This window comes from Anopheles coustani, chromosome 2, assembly GCF_943734705.1.
Source record: "Anopheles coustani chromosome 2, idAnoCousDA_361_x.2, whole genome shotgun sequence".
Taxonomy (NCBI): Eukaryota; Metazoa; Arthropoda; class Insecta; order Diptera; family Culicidae; genus Anopheles; species Anopheles coustani.
In genome coordinates, this window is record NC_071289.1 from 69,174,825 (window position 1) to 69,193,494 (window position 18,670).

The 18,670-nt window shown below is 46.1% G+C and overlaps 2 protein-coding genes across 4 annotated transcripts; both read left to right on the forward strand.

Moving 5' to 3' along the window:
- The first annotated feature begins 842 nt into the window (after positions 1-842).
- LOC131266394 (sphingosine kinase 1-like) lies at positions 843-12,956 on the forward strand. 2 transcript variants are annotated; one of them, XM_058268900.1, is made up of 4 exons: positions 843-916; positions 3,539-4,776; positions 10,086-10,185; positions 10,264-12,956. In XM_058268900.1, the coding sequence occupies exons 2-4, from the start codon at positions 3,839-3,841 to the stop codon at positions 11,203-11,205; spliced, it is 1,980 nt and encodes a 659-aa protein (XP_058124883.1). In that variant the 5' UTR covers positions 843-916; positions 3,539-3,838; the 3' UTR covers positions 11,206-12,956. The 2 variants fall into 2 exon arrangements, with proteins under 2 accessions (XP_058124883.1, XP_058124884.1); XM_058268901.1 differs by lacking the exon at positions 843-916 and adding an exon at positions 1,044-1,114.
- An 850-nt stretch (positions 12,957-13,806) lies between these two features.
- LOC131262594 (probable E3 ubiquitin-protein ligase HERC4) lies at positions 13,807-18,662 on the forward strand. Of its 2 annotated transcripts, none has more exons than XM_058264636.1 (10): positions 13,807-14,009; positions 14,318-14,411; positions 14,484-14,670; positions 14,918-15,311; positions 15,397-15,811; positions 15,882-16,003; positions 16,079-17,551; positions 17,631-17,856; positions 17,926-18,039; positions 18,119-18,662. In XM_058264636.1, the coding sequence occupies exons 1-10, from the start codon at positions 13,993-13,995 to the stop codon at positions 18,269-18,271; spliced, it is 3,195 nt and encodes a 1,064-aa protein (XP_058120619.1). In that variant the 5' UTR covers positions 13,807-13,992; the 3' UTR covers positions 18,272-18,662. The 2 variants fall into 2 exon arrangements, with proteins under 2 accessions (XP_058120619.1, XP_058120620.1); XM_058264637.1 differs by having other exon boundaries at positions 14,484-14,655.
- Positions 18,663-18,670: the final 8 nt, after the last annotated feature.

Consider the following 18,670-nt stretch of genomic DNA (forward strand, 5'->3'; position numbering starts at 1 on the left):
GGTCTGTCGCTAAAATTGGCCAAGCCACTAAAAAGTTATTGAGAAATTAGTTGCTTTAGCCATTATTTACAGTTCCCGGTTGACAAAAATTCAAATTTTTTGCAGCTGTCATGTAGTACCAGCAAGTTTTTCCATGGCAGATTGCTGGGACTCTTGCTGGAACTACATAGTCGGGTACAGCACGGACTACGATCGGATAAAATCCGTTCGAATCGAGTTGTCAAAGGTCACTCACGTTGAAAAGCGCGGGCAAATCTGGCTGTCAAGTTTCACTCACCTCCTCTCAAATGTGTTCATTTTACCTGCCATTTTGAATATGAACGAAATGAACTCTTTTCGCAAATCCGTTCGTTCCCGTTTGTATGGGAAGAAATCCGCGAGGTTTTAAGCCGCGGATTCTCAACGAATTCGTACATTTGAGGGTTCTTATTAAAAAAAAGAGTGTTAATTGCTTTTCTGAGGATCCTATTTGTAATTTTTTATGAGTTTATCATCATTTTGTATAATTATTTAAATGCTTAAATCAACGACTTCGTTTGAAAAGAAACAATCATCCACTTCACGGAAACACTTGAGCGCCTTAGGTATAAACGAAGCTGGAGGCTTCAAAGGAACCTTTGAACATGTAAGGTATAAACGCACAGAGTTCATTTTTCACCGACCGTCGAACGGATTTTATCCGATCGTAGTCCGTGCTCTACCCGAGTACCAGCAACAATGTCAATTTCTGTCAACCGGGTTGTGACCAAGGAGTATAAATATAGATACAATTTATACACCTTGCCTTTGAGGTGTCAAACTGCGTGTTCAACTTGCACTACCCGCAAAACTGCTTCAGTCGAAAAAGTGATTTCGCAGGAGTCGTGTGTGGTGTTTGTGCAAGATTCTGTCGGGTTGCTCGGTCGTACCTTTCTCGGTAGGTTTTTTCTTCTCTGCGCGCGTCTTATTTGTCCGTTGCTGCTTGCTGTGACAAGGAAAAATGTGTGCCAAATACTACCGCTCGTTTTGGTGTGAAGTTACATTCTAATCCATGTTGGATTAGCAGTGAAACAAAGTGCCTATATCGTGAACGATGGTCCCAATAATGGGCGCATCGAAAGACACGACCGAAAAGGTGGCGATATGATGAGTGGAGTGAACCACATTACCTCTGATAACGGGAGCAGCTTTATCGTTGCCCAATCCGATTGATAAGGCTACCCCCAAGGCTTCCGACAAGACATCGGACCAAGTGTGAAGTGTTTGAAAACAGTGGAGCATAACGCGATTAACGTGGTCGTTCAATTCTACCCCGCCGTGTGGGAATCCCCCTGCTACCTGAACTGCAAATATTGCAAAACTGGATATTGGCCAAACGCGGGGACCGGAAAGCGCGAGGTTAAAAACCTGCTTGGATGTTCGGCTGGTGCACGGAGTGCCGGATCTCCAAGAGTAGGTCGCCGGTTTGCGAATATATGGCGTTTGTTGGATCATCCGTCCACACAAACTCCACCTCCGGCTGAATGGAAATGCCCTCGCATTATGATGATCGGTGGATTTTACGTAATCTGGTCGATTGATGTGTTTTTCTCCAGTGGTTGGCACGGTCAATTATGGAAAAGCGTTGAAGAAAACTCCAAATTTGAACGAGAGAAGGGGGGAGAAGAAAACACCAAATAAATAAAAACAAAAAAGGCAGGTTCTTTAAACCCAAAAGCTACCTTTGCTCGAAGAATACCTTGACCAATTTGTTATTCGGTTAACAAAAGGTAAAAAGAAAGTGTGCATAGTTGCAGGATGTTAATCATGACCCCAATCCCAAGAAGGACTGTGTCGTGTATTTGGCGACCGAAATTCGCAGCAACTATTTTGTAAAAAGTAAGACATCCCTTCGAAAACCAATCGTAGGATGAGTGCTCCAAACATAAATATTATAAACAGTCATTATGAAATCGATGTAAAATGACTTGATAAGTAAAAGATCGCTTACCCTAATCCACCCAACTAACAATTAACACCGGCGTGTTGTTGATGGCGGTATAAACTCATTTTCAAATTAATGCCCTTCCTGCCCGGTGCTAGCACTAAGTGTGTAAGCATAGTTCACCTAATTCATTATCATTAACGATGATTTAGTAGCTTCCGCAAAGAATTGCCACTATCATCACAAAAGGCGACGGTGGTGGGGGCGTTGATGTTAGCTCGCTTTCTTGGATACATTTTCTTCGCCACCAAACGCCACACATAATCGATTCATAAAGTTTTCTTCAACTCAACACAACAACCACGCGACATGGAAGGAACTCGTAGGAAATAACGCAATTCTGTCTCAGCTCTCCATCGGTGTGAAGCATCTTCAAAAGCTGGCGGAGGGTGCTGGTTATTGGACACGCGCTTTAGTGAGAAAGGAAAGTTTTTTGGAACCCTTTCTCGCCAACACGTGCCACAGGTACGACGAAACTTTGCGACTAGGTCGCAGTAGTCACGGATAATGGCTCATCGTTTTTTGTTTTGTTTTTTTGGGTAGGTGAAGGAAAAACTAAAAACCCTTATCATTGCGCTGCAATCTCGAAACACACGGCGGAACAAGCGGTTACTCAAATCACCCAAGGAACAGGCGCCACAATCTAGCCGGCACCAGCACCACCACGTGCCGGGTAGAACTTTACAGTGTTTCATTGTATGGCCCTGCCGACCGGAACTCAATCGCCATTTCCCCTTGGTGGGCCTTGGTCCCAACCCAGCTCGTTCACGCTCAAGCCCGGACGATACGAACTGCAATCTTTTGCCTCCAGTGGCTGTTTGATGGCTCTGGGACACGCCACCCAACCGAATGGCAACGGTGCACTATGGGGTGCGTGTAGGGCAAAATTTATGCCAACTTACTGAAAGCCAATGTGATAATTTTAAATTGAGTCTGTTGGTAGATTTTTATTAGATTTTAATATCATACATAGAGTTAATTGGTATTTCCCTTTTCAAAGTCCCTTCGAGAGAAAATTGATTCCAATTTTGACATTGAAGGACATTGCAGCCCAAAATCGTTACTACTTGTAGTGTTGGACCATAGTTTCGCATGCCCCACCGTTGGCACTGGACCTTCAATTCGTCCCGTGATCAACAAAGTAAAAACCCTCCCGAAGCACGCGCCGAAATGTTTTTCGGGTTGAAATTTTTATGCTTTTCAAGGCCAACTAGCTTTCCGGTTGGTGCATAAACCGATGGAGGTGCCGAAATAAATGCCTACTTTGTTTTTCTTTCCGTTCCGTTCCGAACCTTGGTTGACCAACCAACTCCATACGCGCAGCGGTTCGGGTGGGCTGGCGAAAATTGAATTGATTTTTCCGGCATCCGAACCGAACCACTTTCGAATGACTGTTTTCGACAGTAGCATATTGGTTATTTTTTCCTTCATCGATTTGCGATGAGGGTCAGCTGCTGGGTGGCGTAATGTAATGTTATTGTTGCTAACACATTTTGCGTCACTCAACGGTAACTCGCCCTTAAGGGATGGTTGTATAAAATTGAGTTTTTTTTTTTAATATTTTATATTTTCCAGCAATAGAAAGCGGAAACAAAACGAGCAACAACGTTTGATGTGTTTGACATGATTCGGAGCAGTGAAGATAGATAGCAAGTTGGTAGTATCTTTTGAAGACACCAGAGGTGGAATAGGGACAAGAAAACAGGTGAACTATTTGCCGGTGAAAGTTCAACCACTATGCTCCACTGGACCGTAACGCGACGAAACTGATGCGAAGCCGGCGGCTTAGGGTTCCGCGATCGTTCGAAGATCGCCCTTGCTGCTGCAACATTCCAGTTTGCTGATAGTGTCAAAAAACCCCTTGCACCGCGGAAAATGGCGATGGATGCCACTGCGGCCTACCGACCGAAGGTGGATCTGAACGAGCTGGGCGACCACGAGGCAAAGCTGGCACCGCCCGATGTGCTCGACAATGGCGGTACGCCACAGCACCAGCAACCGACCGTCTACCTCACGGAAACGTTCTACATCAGCTCGAAGAAGAACACCGTATTCGAGGTCCGCCTGACGGACAAGGGCCTCTGTCTGAAGAAGCAATCGAATGGCTCGACCAAGGAGCAGACGATCCCCATGAAGGACATCATTGGGTGTCGGTGTTTGCGCAGCAAGCGCCGGTCGCGCGGTAGTTCCTCCTGTACCTGCGCTTCCATCTCGAACTCGAGCCAGCTGAAGGTGGTGGAGGAAAATTCCGGCGAGCAGGATGAAACGGACGTGAGCGCCTACCTGTACATCTACGCGTACATTCTGAAGCGCAACCGGCGCGGTGGATTCCGCGAGCGGACCACGATCACGTTGCGCTTCCGCTCGTTCGACCGCTACGAGGACAACAATCGCGAGGCGCAGAAGTGGCGCGCGGCGATCAAGCATCTGATCGCGGGGGAACCGGTCCAGAGGCTCACCTATCAACCGAAGGAAACGCGCAAGATGCTGGTCATCCTGAATCCAAAGTCGGGCTCGGGGAAGGCGCGCGAGATGTTTCAGCAGCGTGTCGCCCCGATACTGGCCGAGGCGGAAATTCCGTACGATCTGCACATCACGAAAAAGTGCAACTGGGCGCGGGAGTTCGTGCGGTTGCGGGACGTGTACCTGTGGCGCGGCATTCTCGTCGTCGGTGGTGATGGGATTTTCTTCGAGGTGCTGAATGGGCTGTTCGAGCGCGAAGACTGGCAGACGGCGATCGACGAGCTGCCGATCGGGATCATACCGTGCGGGTCCGGCAATGGACTTGCAAAAACGGTGTCCTTCTTGTACGAGTAAGTAAAAGGGGATTTTAAATCGATGACCCTGAATATTACAATTTAATACATTTCCAGCTATCTTACGAAGGGTAGTCTTTTAGCAACTGGATGCTAAAAGAGATGGAACGTTTATGTCACAGTAAAACAATTCTCTCCTTTAAGCGAAACAAACCACCGTTCAAGGTGATCCGCTACGAAGATTGCAACACGTGCGCGCACACAAGCAATGTGATTGCGTTGCCTAGAAAGCTGTTTTTCATTTGCCAATCGCCGTACATATGCTTGGGACGTCTCTTTGTTTACCATACGAACCACGGTGATACGGACCAGATGCGCGTTTGTGATGTAATGACTCAAGTGGTCAATAGTGTGATGCATCGACCCAATGAACTATAATGGCAAAGCGGTGGTTGTAATTTAAAAAATAACATTCTACTCTTCCCCCCTGTTTTCAGTGAAGCGGGCAATGGTATGAATGTGAAGTCCTGCGAAAAGGGGAAAGTACATCCGGTTGCATTATTATATTTATCTCGCGCATCTAAAACATAACTTGCTTCGGATGTAGAAAAGTACACAAACTAATTGCAATGGGGGGACCTACACGACACGCAAAACAAGGTGTGTGTGTGTGTGTTCACCACGTAGGGAACATGCAATGAATTGATTTATCGCTACGGTTCCGGACACACTTAATTTACACTTCCACATCTGGGGCGGCTCCCTCGTTTGGTGCAGAGTACTTCCGTGGGCCTTGGTGTGTTCCCCCGGGATAATAATGCACTAGCTCGGGTAATTGCATGATGCCAGACGGTAGATTTAAGGATCGAAATGTCACACGGGTGAGGTCATTGGAAGGGAAACGTGTATGGGAAATGGTAACACGAAAATGTTACCTCAAATGTTAAATTTTCTTAAACATGACAGGAACATTATTGTTCACACGTTTTAATGGAATTTTCAATTTTGTGTGAAACTTTTCTTTTCCAACGTAAGTAAAAAGATTCGCACGATAACAAAGATATCTGGTTTACGAGTCCCCAGTCATGCTTACCTAAAGCGTATTCCTAGGCTTTTTGTTAGCCTGTAGGTGAATAATAGAGAGTTTTATCCTTTCGTAAAGGACCGTTCAAACATACGAACGCTCACAGCAAACCTTGGAAGGGTGTCCACATGGAAGCTCATGTTTCGGATACATTTAAAATGCATTGCACATCGATAGAAACCAGGAAAACGTGATTCATTAAGCTGCGCACTTATTTTTAAATCATCGCTCAAGTTTGCTGCTGTATGCTCGAACGTGGGTTTCCCGTTATCTGCAAAATTATGTAAAGCTTGTGTAGTACATTCCAGCTTTCCATCAGCTTCCCTAGCCTCCTCGCCCACGGGAAGAAGTGCAGGCAGAAGTTAAAATGCTTTATCTATCAATCGATAGGAAGCGAACGACGCGAGCAATTGTTTGTCCAAACAGCTGTACGACACCACATTTCCGCGGTTGTTATTGCAATGTCACAGCAAGTTGCGCGTGGACGATAAGGGCAGTAGAAAAAAAAAATAAGTACAGCTTGTTTTTTTCTCATCTTCATCAAACGAATCCCCCACGTACACCCATCCTGACCGAAGGGAATTGCTGCGTTTCAATGATACAATAAAATGCGATAAAGCTCTGCCGTCAAAGCCGACTCTGGCCCCGTTGTGCCGATTTCAGGGTCGTTCTCTTGCCCCCACCAGTTAATGCTAAGGACGGACGGATTCATTCTCCGGTGGATAAAACTAATCTCGACTAGGTCCCCACCCCGGTGCGTACTTTGTGCCTCTCGTTGGCCACTCGATCATTGTTGGTTTTTTTTTTGTTCCCCTATGCGTTTGGAAACTGGTCAATATTGAAACTGGTTGTAGGTAAGTTTTTACCTAAAAAACGCCAACAAGTTGACCGCTTACTCCACTCATTGCAGAATAATTGTCAGAAACAGGAAGCACAACGTGTGTTGACTTCTGGAAAACAAAAAAAAAACACACAAAGAACTGATCTTCGTACTGATCTTCAAGTAAAGACGCAATTCAACCCGTCATGAAGAAAACAAAATTGCTAGAGGTTTGTTTTTTAACCATTGTGTGAGTTGTGTACTGTTTTGTTCGATGTTAGAATAGCATCAAGCTAAACATATTTATACTTGCTTGAGAGGTAGCTTATTATTTTAGGTTTTCTATACCTCAATCTGCTACTAATTCTTTCATTTTTGAAACATAACAATGATATTAAATACTGAATTATATGCACCTCCAACCGTACTTCCTAGAGCACCGCACCGGAGGCAAAGATCAGTCGAAGAACGGTACCACCAACAACATCCCGAGCAATCAATCGGATAAACCCAACGACCAGCCTCCGAGTGTTGCGAATAACGAAATCTGCTTCCCGGCATCCGGAATGCAAACATGATTCGTGCCATTTGCGTCAGGCCGTATCCGGCACGGGGAACAACAGGCCGCGGCTCTCGATGATCAAGCACATTTCGTCACTTCAACAGCTCTCACTCTCGAGCCGGATTATCGATGTCGAGATGGGGATGATGGCGTCGGATTTCGTGTGACCGATGATGTTTCGGACAGAGAGTAAAAAGAGCTGCAAAAAAAAAAACGAAGGCTCATAAACCGATGAAAAAAGCTAGTTTGCACGAGAATGTTCTGTGAGTGTCAATAAGGGAGATTCCGGATGACGCCGACAACCTTTTGAGAGGGAAATTAAGGCCGGATCCGGATGGAAGAGCTGAACTGAAAATGGGAGGGCGATGCCACAAACTGAACCATTTAAATCCCTCCCAGCTCCGATGTGGCAATGATTACCGACCCGGTGTTATGTGCGATGGTAATGGGATTGGGCATTTGCGTCGTCCAAATGACCCAGATTTTATGGGCTAGAAAGAAAGAAGGGTTTTCTACGTCTCCACAGTTTTTGAGGCCCGTTAGTATCGATCCTTCCCCTTCCCATGCCCGAAACCAATCCGATACGAAGTATTTGACCACAAACGGATTGTGGAGCCTCCCTCTGGAAACACCTTTTCCTCGAGCCATTGCCATCGTGCAATGGAAGTGCTTGGGCCACAAATGGGCTGCCGGTGATTAGCCATTTTCATTTTCGAAGCAGCACAGCAGGTACCTCTATAACCCGGGCCGGGACCGGAGCCAATGGCCTATCGAGAGAAGATTGACGATCCTACCGTCCGTCCGCCTTTGCAAGCGGCTTCCCATTTCTTCTCTTTTACTGCAGCTTGCTGAAGAGGAGAAGAAGAGCCCCTTGACACTAGCTGCTGATGGCCCCGGGGTTGAATGGGCCGGCTCGTCAGTGCCCTGGCGTGTCGAGTGGCCAATGTTTGATCGATTCGGTACGAAACCGGCACGGCTTGTGTTACATAACTCTACTCCCCATCGACAACTACTTTGGCACCGTGCCAGCCGACATGCGACCTCCCAATCTTTACGCCTGCAGCGGGGTGGTGGAAAACAAGCGAGTTTGATTGAAGGTGCGGGCGTAGTGGAAAGCCACCATTCGGCACTAAACTTTTGCGACCAGCGAAAAAGTGGATCGACCTGTTAGGTTTGTTCGAACACTCCAAGCTCAGCCGCCCCCTCGAGCATAGGGGGGGGGGGGGGGGGGGGGAAATGTTACCAGCTTTTCCGGTTTTTTTCCCACTTTTGCCCTCCGGTGGGAGGAGGAAGGGCTTTGGAGTTTTCTTTCGATTTGCAATTTGGGGGTGCCACTTATCAAAGGCACACGCTGCTGCTGCTGCTGCAGCACGCTGACAAATGCAACAGCGTTCTAATGGGCGACCATAAAATGCCACACGATGACAACAGTGTCTCATTTTCTAACCCCCTCCTCTCCTTCCATTCCCGGGTCGTTCCGATTGCGATCAACCCGGGGAGTTGCCTGATAAGGAAAAAGGCCCGTAATCAATTTATAGCAGACGTGCAGGTGTCACGTTCTTCGTGACTATTTTTTTCTTTCGTCACGGAATTCGCGGCTGAAATGTTAAAAAATCAACCGGCTTGAGGAAAATCTGGCCGCAAGGTGACGAAATGTTGTGGCGTGATCGAAATGCATTAGAAAACTTCAAAAAGCTGGCTCTCGAAAGTGGCTTATACCGCTTGATATCTGCATTTTCAATGTTGTTGTTCAGTTGATTGATTAGTTTATTAAGATTGTCACTGCCTTTTTTCGCTGGAAATACTTCCTATGAAGCTCTCCATGAAATAAAACCATCGATGAGTCTTTTTTACAATCGGTTCTTGTTGCAAATTGTCTTAATTTGCGCGCTTTTCAATTTAATCAATCTACTATATTATATTAGCTTCATTAGCACATCAGCACGAGGGTTAATTTAAATGCTCTCTAACATTAATTGTTGAGCCTTACCGCGATAGGTCGCTGAAAGTAGAATGTGATTTATCTTTTCGTAATTTTGTTGTTTTCTTTTGTACGATCACATTTCGCACCTGATAAAAATACCTAATTTGGGGGTATCGTAAATATTTCGATGGGATGAAATTGCTTTAGTTAGAAGGTGTTTTGCAATTTGACTCTTTTTTTTAAATTTTATTTGGGTGCTAAAACGGATTACCTAAAAACTAGAAATTCGGATTTCGTAAAACTAGAAATAGAAAAGAATACGGATTGCCTAACGTTAAAGATACCATTTACTTAGCAAGTTGGAAACAAGGCCTTTATTTATATAAATTAACCTTCATTCTTGACATGATGAGATTTTTTTTTAAATTGCTAAATATTTTGTAGCTTATATACAACAAGAAATCGAGATGCACAAAAACATGCAACATTTGATCAATTATCTGGGATCCCATTTGTGGATGAAAATCTTGTACATTAATACTTTTTTTAAAAATATCCCAATTTGTGTCGTTAGAGAACTCGAAGTCAAATGTTCTGTCTAACAAATTCCTAAACTTTGAATTTTATTCAGCCGTCCTTCCTTAAACTTCTTCTTCTTCTTCTTCTTCTTCTTATTCTTCTTCTTCTTCTTCTTGGCGTAACGACCTCTTGGTCATGCCTGCCCGTTAAGGGTTTACGAGACTTGTTTCCCTGTTGTACGTGGATAGTCAGTCCTCTCGTACAGGGGAGGGGAGTCCGGTCTCGGTTGGGATTCGAACCCACGCCGTCGAGGTGGTGAGCCCCGGCGCTCATGGGCCGATTTTCTAACAGGCGCTATCGCTCGGCTGTCGCGGACCTCCCCTTAAACTTATAGTACAATATACAAAATCTACCATTTCAATTGACCTTTAAAAATAATTTCTTTGTACCGTTTCAGAGAGCCTTTTGAAACCAAACCCGTACTGGCATCAGCTTTAATGGTAGTTAAGGGAAGACATTCCATGCTAGATGTAGTTAGAGTCGAAACGCGTTCCAACGTAAGTGAACTGTGACGCCGAAATGTACGCGTGCCTCATGAATAATCTGTTGTTTTTGTTTTTCATGTACACCTGTAGATTATGTTCTCATTCCTGTCGGTTGGCTGGGGTCTCATCTCGGACATCGACATCGAAAGCGAGCGGTTACGTGCCATTGGTGGGCAACGGTTTACCGTGTGGTCCGTCCATCGGTTGATCAGCCTGCGCACATACCGCGGAACCGTATCCTACCTGCCGGCGTTAGTTAGTCAAACGAATGGGGGTGTGTCGGGATCCTACGCGAACGGTGGCGGCGGACTTGGCACGCTGAAGCACAGTGTCAGCTACAACACCACGCTTAACTGTCGGGACTGTCGGGGACCGGATGGTGCTAGTACCGGTGGCTGTGGCATGGGCAGCTGTGATGCCTGTGATACCAACTTTAGCGACGTCCTGTCGCTCGAGACCGGTACCAACTTGGACTCGTTTCGCCCCCGGATCGACAGCTGGTACTCGGCGACGTCACGCAAAAGCACCTACTTCTCGACCGTGGACAGTGTGTACGAGAGTGACAAGGCTTCCAACGATGATCCCACGGAAAAGGCGGGCCCCAATGGGGCTGCGTTCGTGCAGATGTACGGACCGCCGTCCCGATTGCCGGCCCTTACCGCGGCCGTCCCCGAGAGCTGGCAGAGCATCACGGGCGACTTTGTGATGGTACATGCCGCCTACCAGACGCACCTCAGCACGGACTGCTACTTCGCGCCCCAGTCACGCCTCAACGATGGCATTATCTGGTTGCTTATCATCCGGGCAGGTGTGTCGCGGTCGCAACTGCTATCGTTTCTGCTCGGCCTGAGCAGTGGCACGCACATTCCGGTGCAGGCAAATGAGCACATTCAGATGGTGCCGGTGACAGCGTTCCGGATCGAACCGACCGGAACCGCCGGTCACATGACGGTCGACGGAGAGAATGTTGAGTGCGGTCCGATTCAAGGGGAAATATTTCCCAGCCTAGCAAAAGTGATGGTTCCGAAGTAGGGACACATATGCACAATCGCCGCGATCAATTGTTATTTTTTGTACTGTTATACATTGTGCATTGTGTTTCTAAATTTTTCGTTTTTTTTCGTCATTTTGTCTGCTTAAATATTGTTACCATAGTGTAAAACTTTCAAGCGTGGAGTCTAGTAAAAATGAATGTCTATGTTGTTTTCTGCGGTCTGAAACATAGGTCTTTAAAGTTTAAATTTTCTTTTCGCTGATCATTCCGGTATTATGATCTATTTGCACACAGCTAAATAGAAAATGATCAATTTGTGCCAAACTTGTTTTCTGTTTCGCTCTGTCGGTATAAACATTTTTCCATGTGCATGTCTTATTTGGCAAAAAAACAAATTGTCGATTAATTCTTCATCATTGAACGAAACATACAAAAATCACACACTAGCCGGGTACATTCCGAACATTCGGCACGTTCTGACATAGATTTCATTACATGATCAATTAAATGCCACCATCTCCAACCCTACTCATATCAGCAGCGAACAAACACTTGAAAGCGTCGTGCTCGCAAACCGAACCGATAAGCAATGTACCAATTCTAGACTGTAGGGGCATGTCAAACGTAGCGGGATTAGAAACGTAGAGTAGATACTTATGAAAAGTATTATCAGTAACGATTCAAATAAAAGTCATTGCACCGTCTGTGGAAGCGCTACTACAGGCCAAAGTGGTTTAAAGTAGTCCAAAGTGGGCGCGAAGAATAACTTAAACCAAAATTAGAGTGAACCTACTATCGATATATCGACCATTTTAAAACAACATACATGTAGTTTTCCTCCATTTGATTGATGATTCAAACAATTAATCATAGATTTGATAAACGGGCGCCTAGCAATAGACTCTAGCGTATCGGAGGAGACGTCGATAAGATTTATAAAGTTTCTAGTAATTGTAATATATTCACCAGCATAATATGATAAAGTAAGTTAGATACATTTAGTGAGCCCGGATGTTAACGGAAGAAAAAGGGGGATGGTGTTATTCCTTGTACTATTATCTAGCTTGCGATGCCGGGGGGGGGGGAAAGATAACGAAACGAAAGCAAAGGTTGTACTGTGGCCATTCATAAACGTGTGAGCAGCTGAACATTCCAGAAACGGTTTCGCAACATTTTATACTACTTTTCTATCGTTTGTCGATCGATTACGTTCAACTGCGTTTATTTAGGATACAGGTGTATTACTTCAAAGCACAATTCCAAGAAAACAAGAGCAAGGAGAGGGTTGGTTCTGAAGCGTCTTTTAAAGAACCGCCTACTACACACAGCAAGGATACAATCAGTTGCCGGTCTAGTCGCAATTCACTGGTTATGTTAGAAAAGTGGTGGCATTACAGAGAGTCACGCGCATCCAGTATAGTTTGTAGGACATATATCCCCCTGAATACACAGTACATATTGTTAGTGATTTAAATTGAAATACCTACACGTAGTTAACCAACCGTCCATTGATTGAACAGAGAAGGAAACATACACACAGCCATCGATAGAAATGAAGAAAATACGACTGTGATTCGTTGAAAAAACAATTATATGTTGATCGTTTGTACCATGTGTACTGGTTTTCCCTTGTAAGTCGAAGAAAACTGCCCCCTTACACGTTCGCAGGGTGGAAAATTTATTCTTCGTCGTGATTTGGTTTTGTTACTTGGTTAGACGGATGGTCATCTGGAACATTGGGGGTGATTTGAATAGTAATATGCAAATAAACAAAAATAGATAATCTATTTGTAACATAAATCGCTCAAATTGTATACCTTACTGGAAAAATGAGAAATCAATATCGATGCTCGTTCAAAGTGATGCTTGCTCGTATTCCTCATTATCAATAGCTTATATTATCAAAGCTCCACTTTGTTCGTATCTCATGCTATCATATTCCGATACATCCATTAAGCTTAAAATGCCTTAAACAAATTAAAAGTAAAATTATATATTATTTGTAAGCCGTTTTGCTGAAATTCAAGAAAAAAGCCATTCTGCAACTGGTTCATCGAAGAAATACAAAATATTTTTTTAACCACCTGGTCTTGGTCGTAAACATCCCGCGATTCACCTGTTTTGCATCACAACAATCGACGAACGAGCAGTTTTGTCGAAAACCAAAACCAAGATGATTAAATACTGGATATAGTGTGTATATATCTGGGTCCGTACTAGTGATGAAAAATAAGCTCCGGAGCCGATTCCGACTAACTCCGGTAAATTTTGGAGCCGGCTCCGGAACCAATTCCGAACTAACGGCTCCGCAGCCGGGTCTGAACGAACTAACTAATCTCCACGATTCTTTCATTGGCGTCGATCATGCGACCAAAACAAACAAAACGGGAGTCCATCTACCAATCTTTGGCTCATCACGTAGCCATAAGCTTGCAGCCGAAGGTTCGGATTCGGTTCCGGAGCCGTTAGTTCGGTTCCGGAGCCAGCTCAAAAATTTACCGGAGTTGGTCGGAAGCCTCGGAGTCTGGCCCGGAGCCGTTAGTGCGCTCCGGAGTGCCCACCACTAGTCCGTACAGAAACTTCGCGGCTGCTACAGTAGCAACAATCTAGAATCTGTTCATTGAACAGATAACGCGAAAGTTTAATTACCATTCGCTAAATGGTACTAAAGAGATTAAATTAACCATTCGCTTTCAAAACAAAATAGGCTGTGTCATTTATCGTTCGTGTGGTTTGTGGTCGTGGACCACAAGAGCTTTCGTGCGTTCTGTTTTAGGTATAGCAAATTGTAGTGTTTACACTTAATAGATGTGAAATCGCCTTTTATGTCGAATTTTGGAAGGTGAGCAAATGAACTAGAAAGCGTAACGTAGACAAACCAGTTGCAGGTTGCTTCCGTGCCTACTATAATATAGAGCAGGATAATAACACGGATGCTTGGTGCAATATTTTGTTGTCAAGAAGGGCTACGCAATGTCGTGCAGAATATTCTGGACGTTCATATTATCCCGTGCAAGATGCAATAATCGGATAAAATACGTCATTTTGCGCTAGATGTATTTATCATGCAGTATTTTCGCTTAGTTTTCGTAGAAGTCAGTATGGATGCCTTCATATGTTTTAATTGCCACTTTGTTCCTCCACTCGCAGCGCGGTGCCGTATAGCAATACAACCATGGCGATCTACTGCTGGGGAAATACGGGCCAGGGCGAGCTCGGTCTCGACGGAATAGAGGATGAGCAAGTGAGTAAATTCTGGCCTTTATTTGCTATAGTTGCCATACAGTTCTTCACCGTGGGCTCGCTTCTTTTACAGGTAATTGTCCCGCGAAAGATGGATTGGGCACAGGCGGAAGATGTGTCCCAGGCTGCGTGCGGTGCTAGCCATACCCTATTCCTTACGAAGGAAGGCAAGATGTATGCTTGCGGTAACAATGACCACGGTCAGCTGGGTCACGATACATGCATTTTACCGAACAAAAGGCCACGTATGTCGAGATTTAGTATGTAACTATTTTACCATCGTACAAAACACTTTACGTTTACATTTTTTGCAAACATGTTTTTGACTGTTGATTACTCATTTATAGATAGCATGTAACATTCGATCCTTTGGTTTTGGAAATTACCCTTACCCAACTTTCCTCAACATCGAACATTATACCCACGTTTCATACCCGTAACCGTTAGCTTCGATGGCATCGAATCTTCGGTATGAGAAATTAATTCATTTGCTATCTATGCTTTTAGAACTGGTCACATCACTGGACAATTACATCATAACGCAGATCAGTTGTGGTACGGCTCACTCGCTCGCCCTCACCAACTGGGGCCAAGTGTTTAGCTGGGGTTCGAACGCACTCGGCCAACTTGGACACGAGCTGGAAATAGGTCGCCAACCGACGCCGCGCCTCATCAAACCGATCGCGGCGAAACACGTGGTACAGATTGCTTCCGGCCAGTACCACTGTCTGGCACTGACAAACAGCGGTGAACTGTACGCCTGGGGCTCGAATGCTTACGGTCAGCTGGGTATCGGTAGTACGAGTGAGAAGGTCTCCACACCGACGCTGGTAGAATCGTTGGCCGGTGTACCGCTTGCGTTTATCGCTTGTGGAGGAAATCATAGCTTTGCCGTGTCGAAGTACGTTAGGAACACCTATGTGTTTATACATTTTCACTAACAAAACACATTCTCTCTATTCGGTGGGTTCCCTCCCGTCACACAGATCCGGTGCCATTTTTGGCTGGGGTAAAAACACCTTTGGACAGCTAGGCCTTAACGATCTCAACTCACGCTGCTATCCGACGCAACTGCGAACCCTGCGCAGCCTGGGAGTACGGTACGTTAGCTGCGGTGACGACTTCTCAGTCTTTTTGACAAACGAGGGCGGAGTCTTTACGTGCGGTGCCGGATCGTTCGGTCAACTAGGGCACGGCAGTTGTAGCAACGAAATTCTGCCTCGAAAGGTGTTCGAGCTGATGGGCAGTAAGATCACACAGATTGCATGCGGCCGTCGACATACCTTGGCCTTCGTGCCGTCGCGCGGGAAGATCTACGGGTTCGGTTTGAGCGGTGTCGGACAGCTGGGGATCGGTATGGTGGGCACTTTCAACACGCCGCAGATCGTCCGTGGACCGTGGGTAAGCCAGGGAAGAAGATTATTTCATTCGGGAGATTTGACATATTAATTTACCGTTTATTTTTCTGCAGCTGAAAACCAGTCTGGATGCCCCGGAGGAAACGGGTTGCGTCAATCGTATATTCTCCGGTGGAGATCAATGTTTTGTTTCCTTGTTTGAAAAGGAAGAACCAGTCGATTATCGCCTATATGAGTAAGTGTGTGTTGAATAACCGTTTTATTATAATTTTCTATTAAAACATCACTTTTTTCGCTCGCTTGCCCACAGTGACAGCACCCAAATACTTTCACTTACTGTCGAAATGGGAAAGGAACTGGCACAGATCGAGCCGGAACAATCGATCGACCAGGATCTGATACAGGCGGTTGAGACGATCTTTAAGTCGCTCGCCTGCATGAACGGTTCCCTGCTGCTGCCCGGTGACGAACACTTTTGCTGCACCCGTAAGCATCCGGGCCTGGACATGGGCGCGGCGGAGGAAACGTTCGAGCACATTCGCAAGATAGAGCACGAATCGCTCAAGCAGCTGATCTGTGACTCGATCGCTTCGGAGCTACTCGGTGCCTTAGTCCCCTCGCCGGCGGACGTCGAAACGCTGCGGATCTACCTGCTGCTGCCACTGTATCACGAGTTTATCAACCCGAAAAACTACGAGAAACTTCACTCACCGTTCAGCAGTTGCGTGCTGAAGCTGGCCAAGACTGCGCACGAAATCGTGCTGAGCTGGTGGGCCGGTACACCGCGGGAGTACTTCGAGCGGATGGTGGAGAATTTCAAGAGCGTCATCGTTTACCTTATCGGGTTTAAATACCCGCGCGTTGCGGCAACCGGAGCCGACGATGAGCAGGTGCTACCGCTCGATGTACACCTGACTGCCGCGCTAGACATCCTATCGAGGCTGTACTGGAGCAATCATCACAAACGCACGGACAAGCTGCCGTACGGCCAGTTTCATATCAACGAGATCCACGAGCTGGTCGACATAACGCGCCACTACTGGCACTGGGTGACGTTCTCGAAGACATCCGCCTTTTCGCTGTGCAATTATCCATTCATTTTCAATGCCGCCGCCAAAACGCTCATGCTCCAGATGGACCAGGCGATGCAGATGGACGTGGCCATGCATACACCCTCGGTGATCCACATGCTTTCGTTCCTACAGAACCCACTGCAGGTGCAGTACATTTGGTTGAATGTGACCCGCGAAAACATCGTCATGGACACGATCCGGGAGCTGTCGCGGTACTCGGCGCACGATCTGAAGAAACCGATACGCATCAAGTTCCACGGCGAGGAGGCCGAAGATGCGGGCGGTGTACGGAAGGAGTTCTTTATGCTGCTGCTGCGCGAAGTGCTCGATCCGAAGTATGGAATGTTCAAGTCGTTCGAGGACTCGCGTGCCATCTGGTTCACGGAGGACTTTTTCGACTGCGACGACGGAATGTTCGCTCTGATCGGCATCCTGTGCGGGCTGGCGATCTACAACTTTACCATCATCGCACTGCCCTTCCCGCTCGCGCTGTACAAGAAGTTGCTGAACGAGGAGGTCGATATGGAGGATCTGCGCGATCTGGCGCCGGTGGTAGCGAACTCGATGCAGCGCATTCTCGACTACGACCAACCGGATCTGGAGGATGTGTTCGACCTGACGTTCTCCACAACACGGGACTACTTTGGCGAGATTCAGACCATTCCGTTGAAGCCCAATGGGGATAAGATTCGACTGACACAAGAGAATAAGTAAGCAAGGGAAACGGCGGGCGGGGTGGTGAAAGGGCGATCGCGGTGTGAATCTTCTAATCGGAACCCCCTTTTTCAGGCACGAATTTGTCAACCTATACATTGACTATGTGTTCAACAAATCGGTGAAGAAATCATTCCAACAGTTTCACGCCGGTTTTATGCGCGTCTGCGAAGGGCGCGCACTGAAGCTGTTTCGAGCACACGAACTGATGGCGATGGTGGTCGGCAACGAGGAGTACGACTGGATCGTGCTGGAGGAAAATGCCGAGTACAAGAATGGTTACACTTCCGGGGATCAAACGGTAAATCTACTGCTAGCGGGACCATAATTTCCGACCACGAATATTCAATGGCTTTTCATTTTTCTACAGATACGATGGTTTTGGGAAGTATTTCACGAGCTGCCACTTGAGGAGAAGAAAAATTTTCTTCTCTTTCTCACCGGCTGTGATCGTATCCCGATCTTGGGAATGAAGGCGATTAAGGTATGCCGGAGTAAAGAAGATCATCCACTGCCAGAGGAATTCTAATGTTTTTTTGTTTTTTACTTCACCTTCCAATCAGATTATCATCCAGCGGACGCCGGACGATAAGTTTCTCCCAGTCGCTCACACCTGCTTCAATCTACTCGATCTACCTCCGTACCAGACGAAGGAGCGGCTCAAGTACAAGCTGCTGCAGGCAATCCAACAGACTCAGGGCTTTAGCTTGGTGTAGCAAGTGTGAACGGGAAAGAGAGAATCCAGAGACCCCCGCTGTGGAGTTTGGAGTTACGCGAGATAACCCCGAACATTACCTCCTACCCACCCATCTCTCAAGGGTATTCGACTGGCCTTCTTAGAAGTAGATTAAAACGCGTATTGTCAATTTATTACCACCTTAAGTTTTTGTTTATGCTTGTGATGATAGAATTTCCCCCCTTCTTGTGTTCGTTTGACTCTTGTTGCTGCAAGCAAGCGGAAGTTCCTCCGATTTTCTGGTTTCGTTCCGTTACAAACGAGGCCTCGTTTGCGTTGCTTAGTGTTTGATTTTGACTAACATCATTGTTACCGGTTGTTGATGAACGAAATAAGATTGAATAAATTCGAAAAGCAATGCTAGAGATATATCATTCGA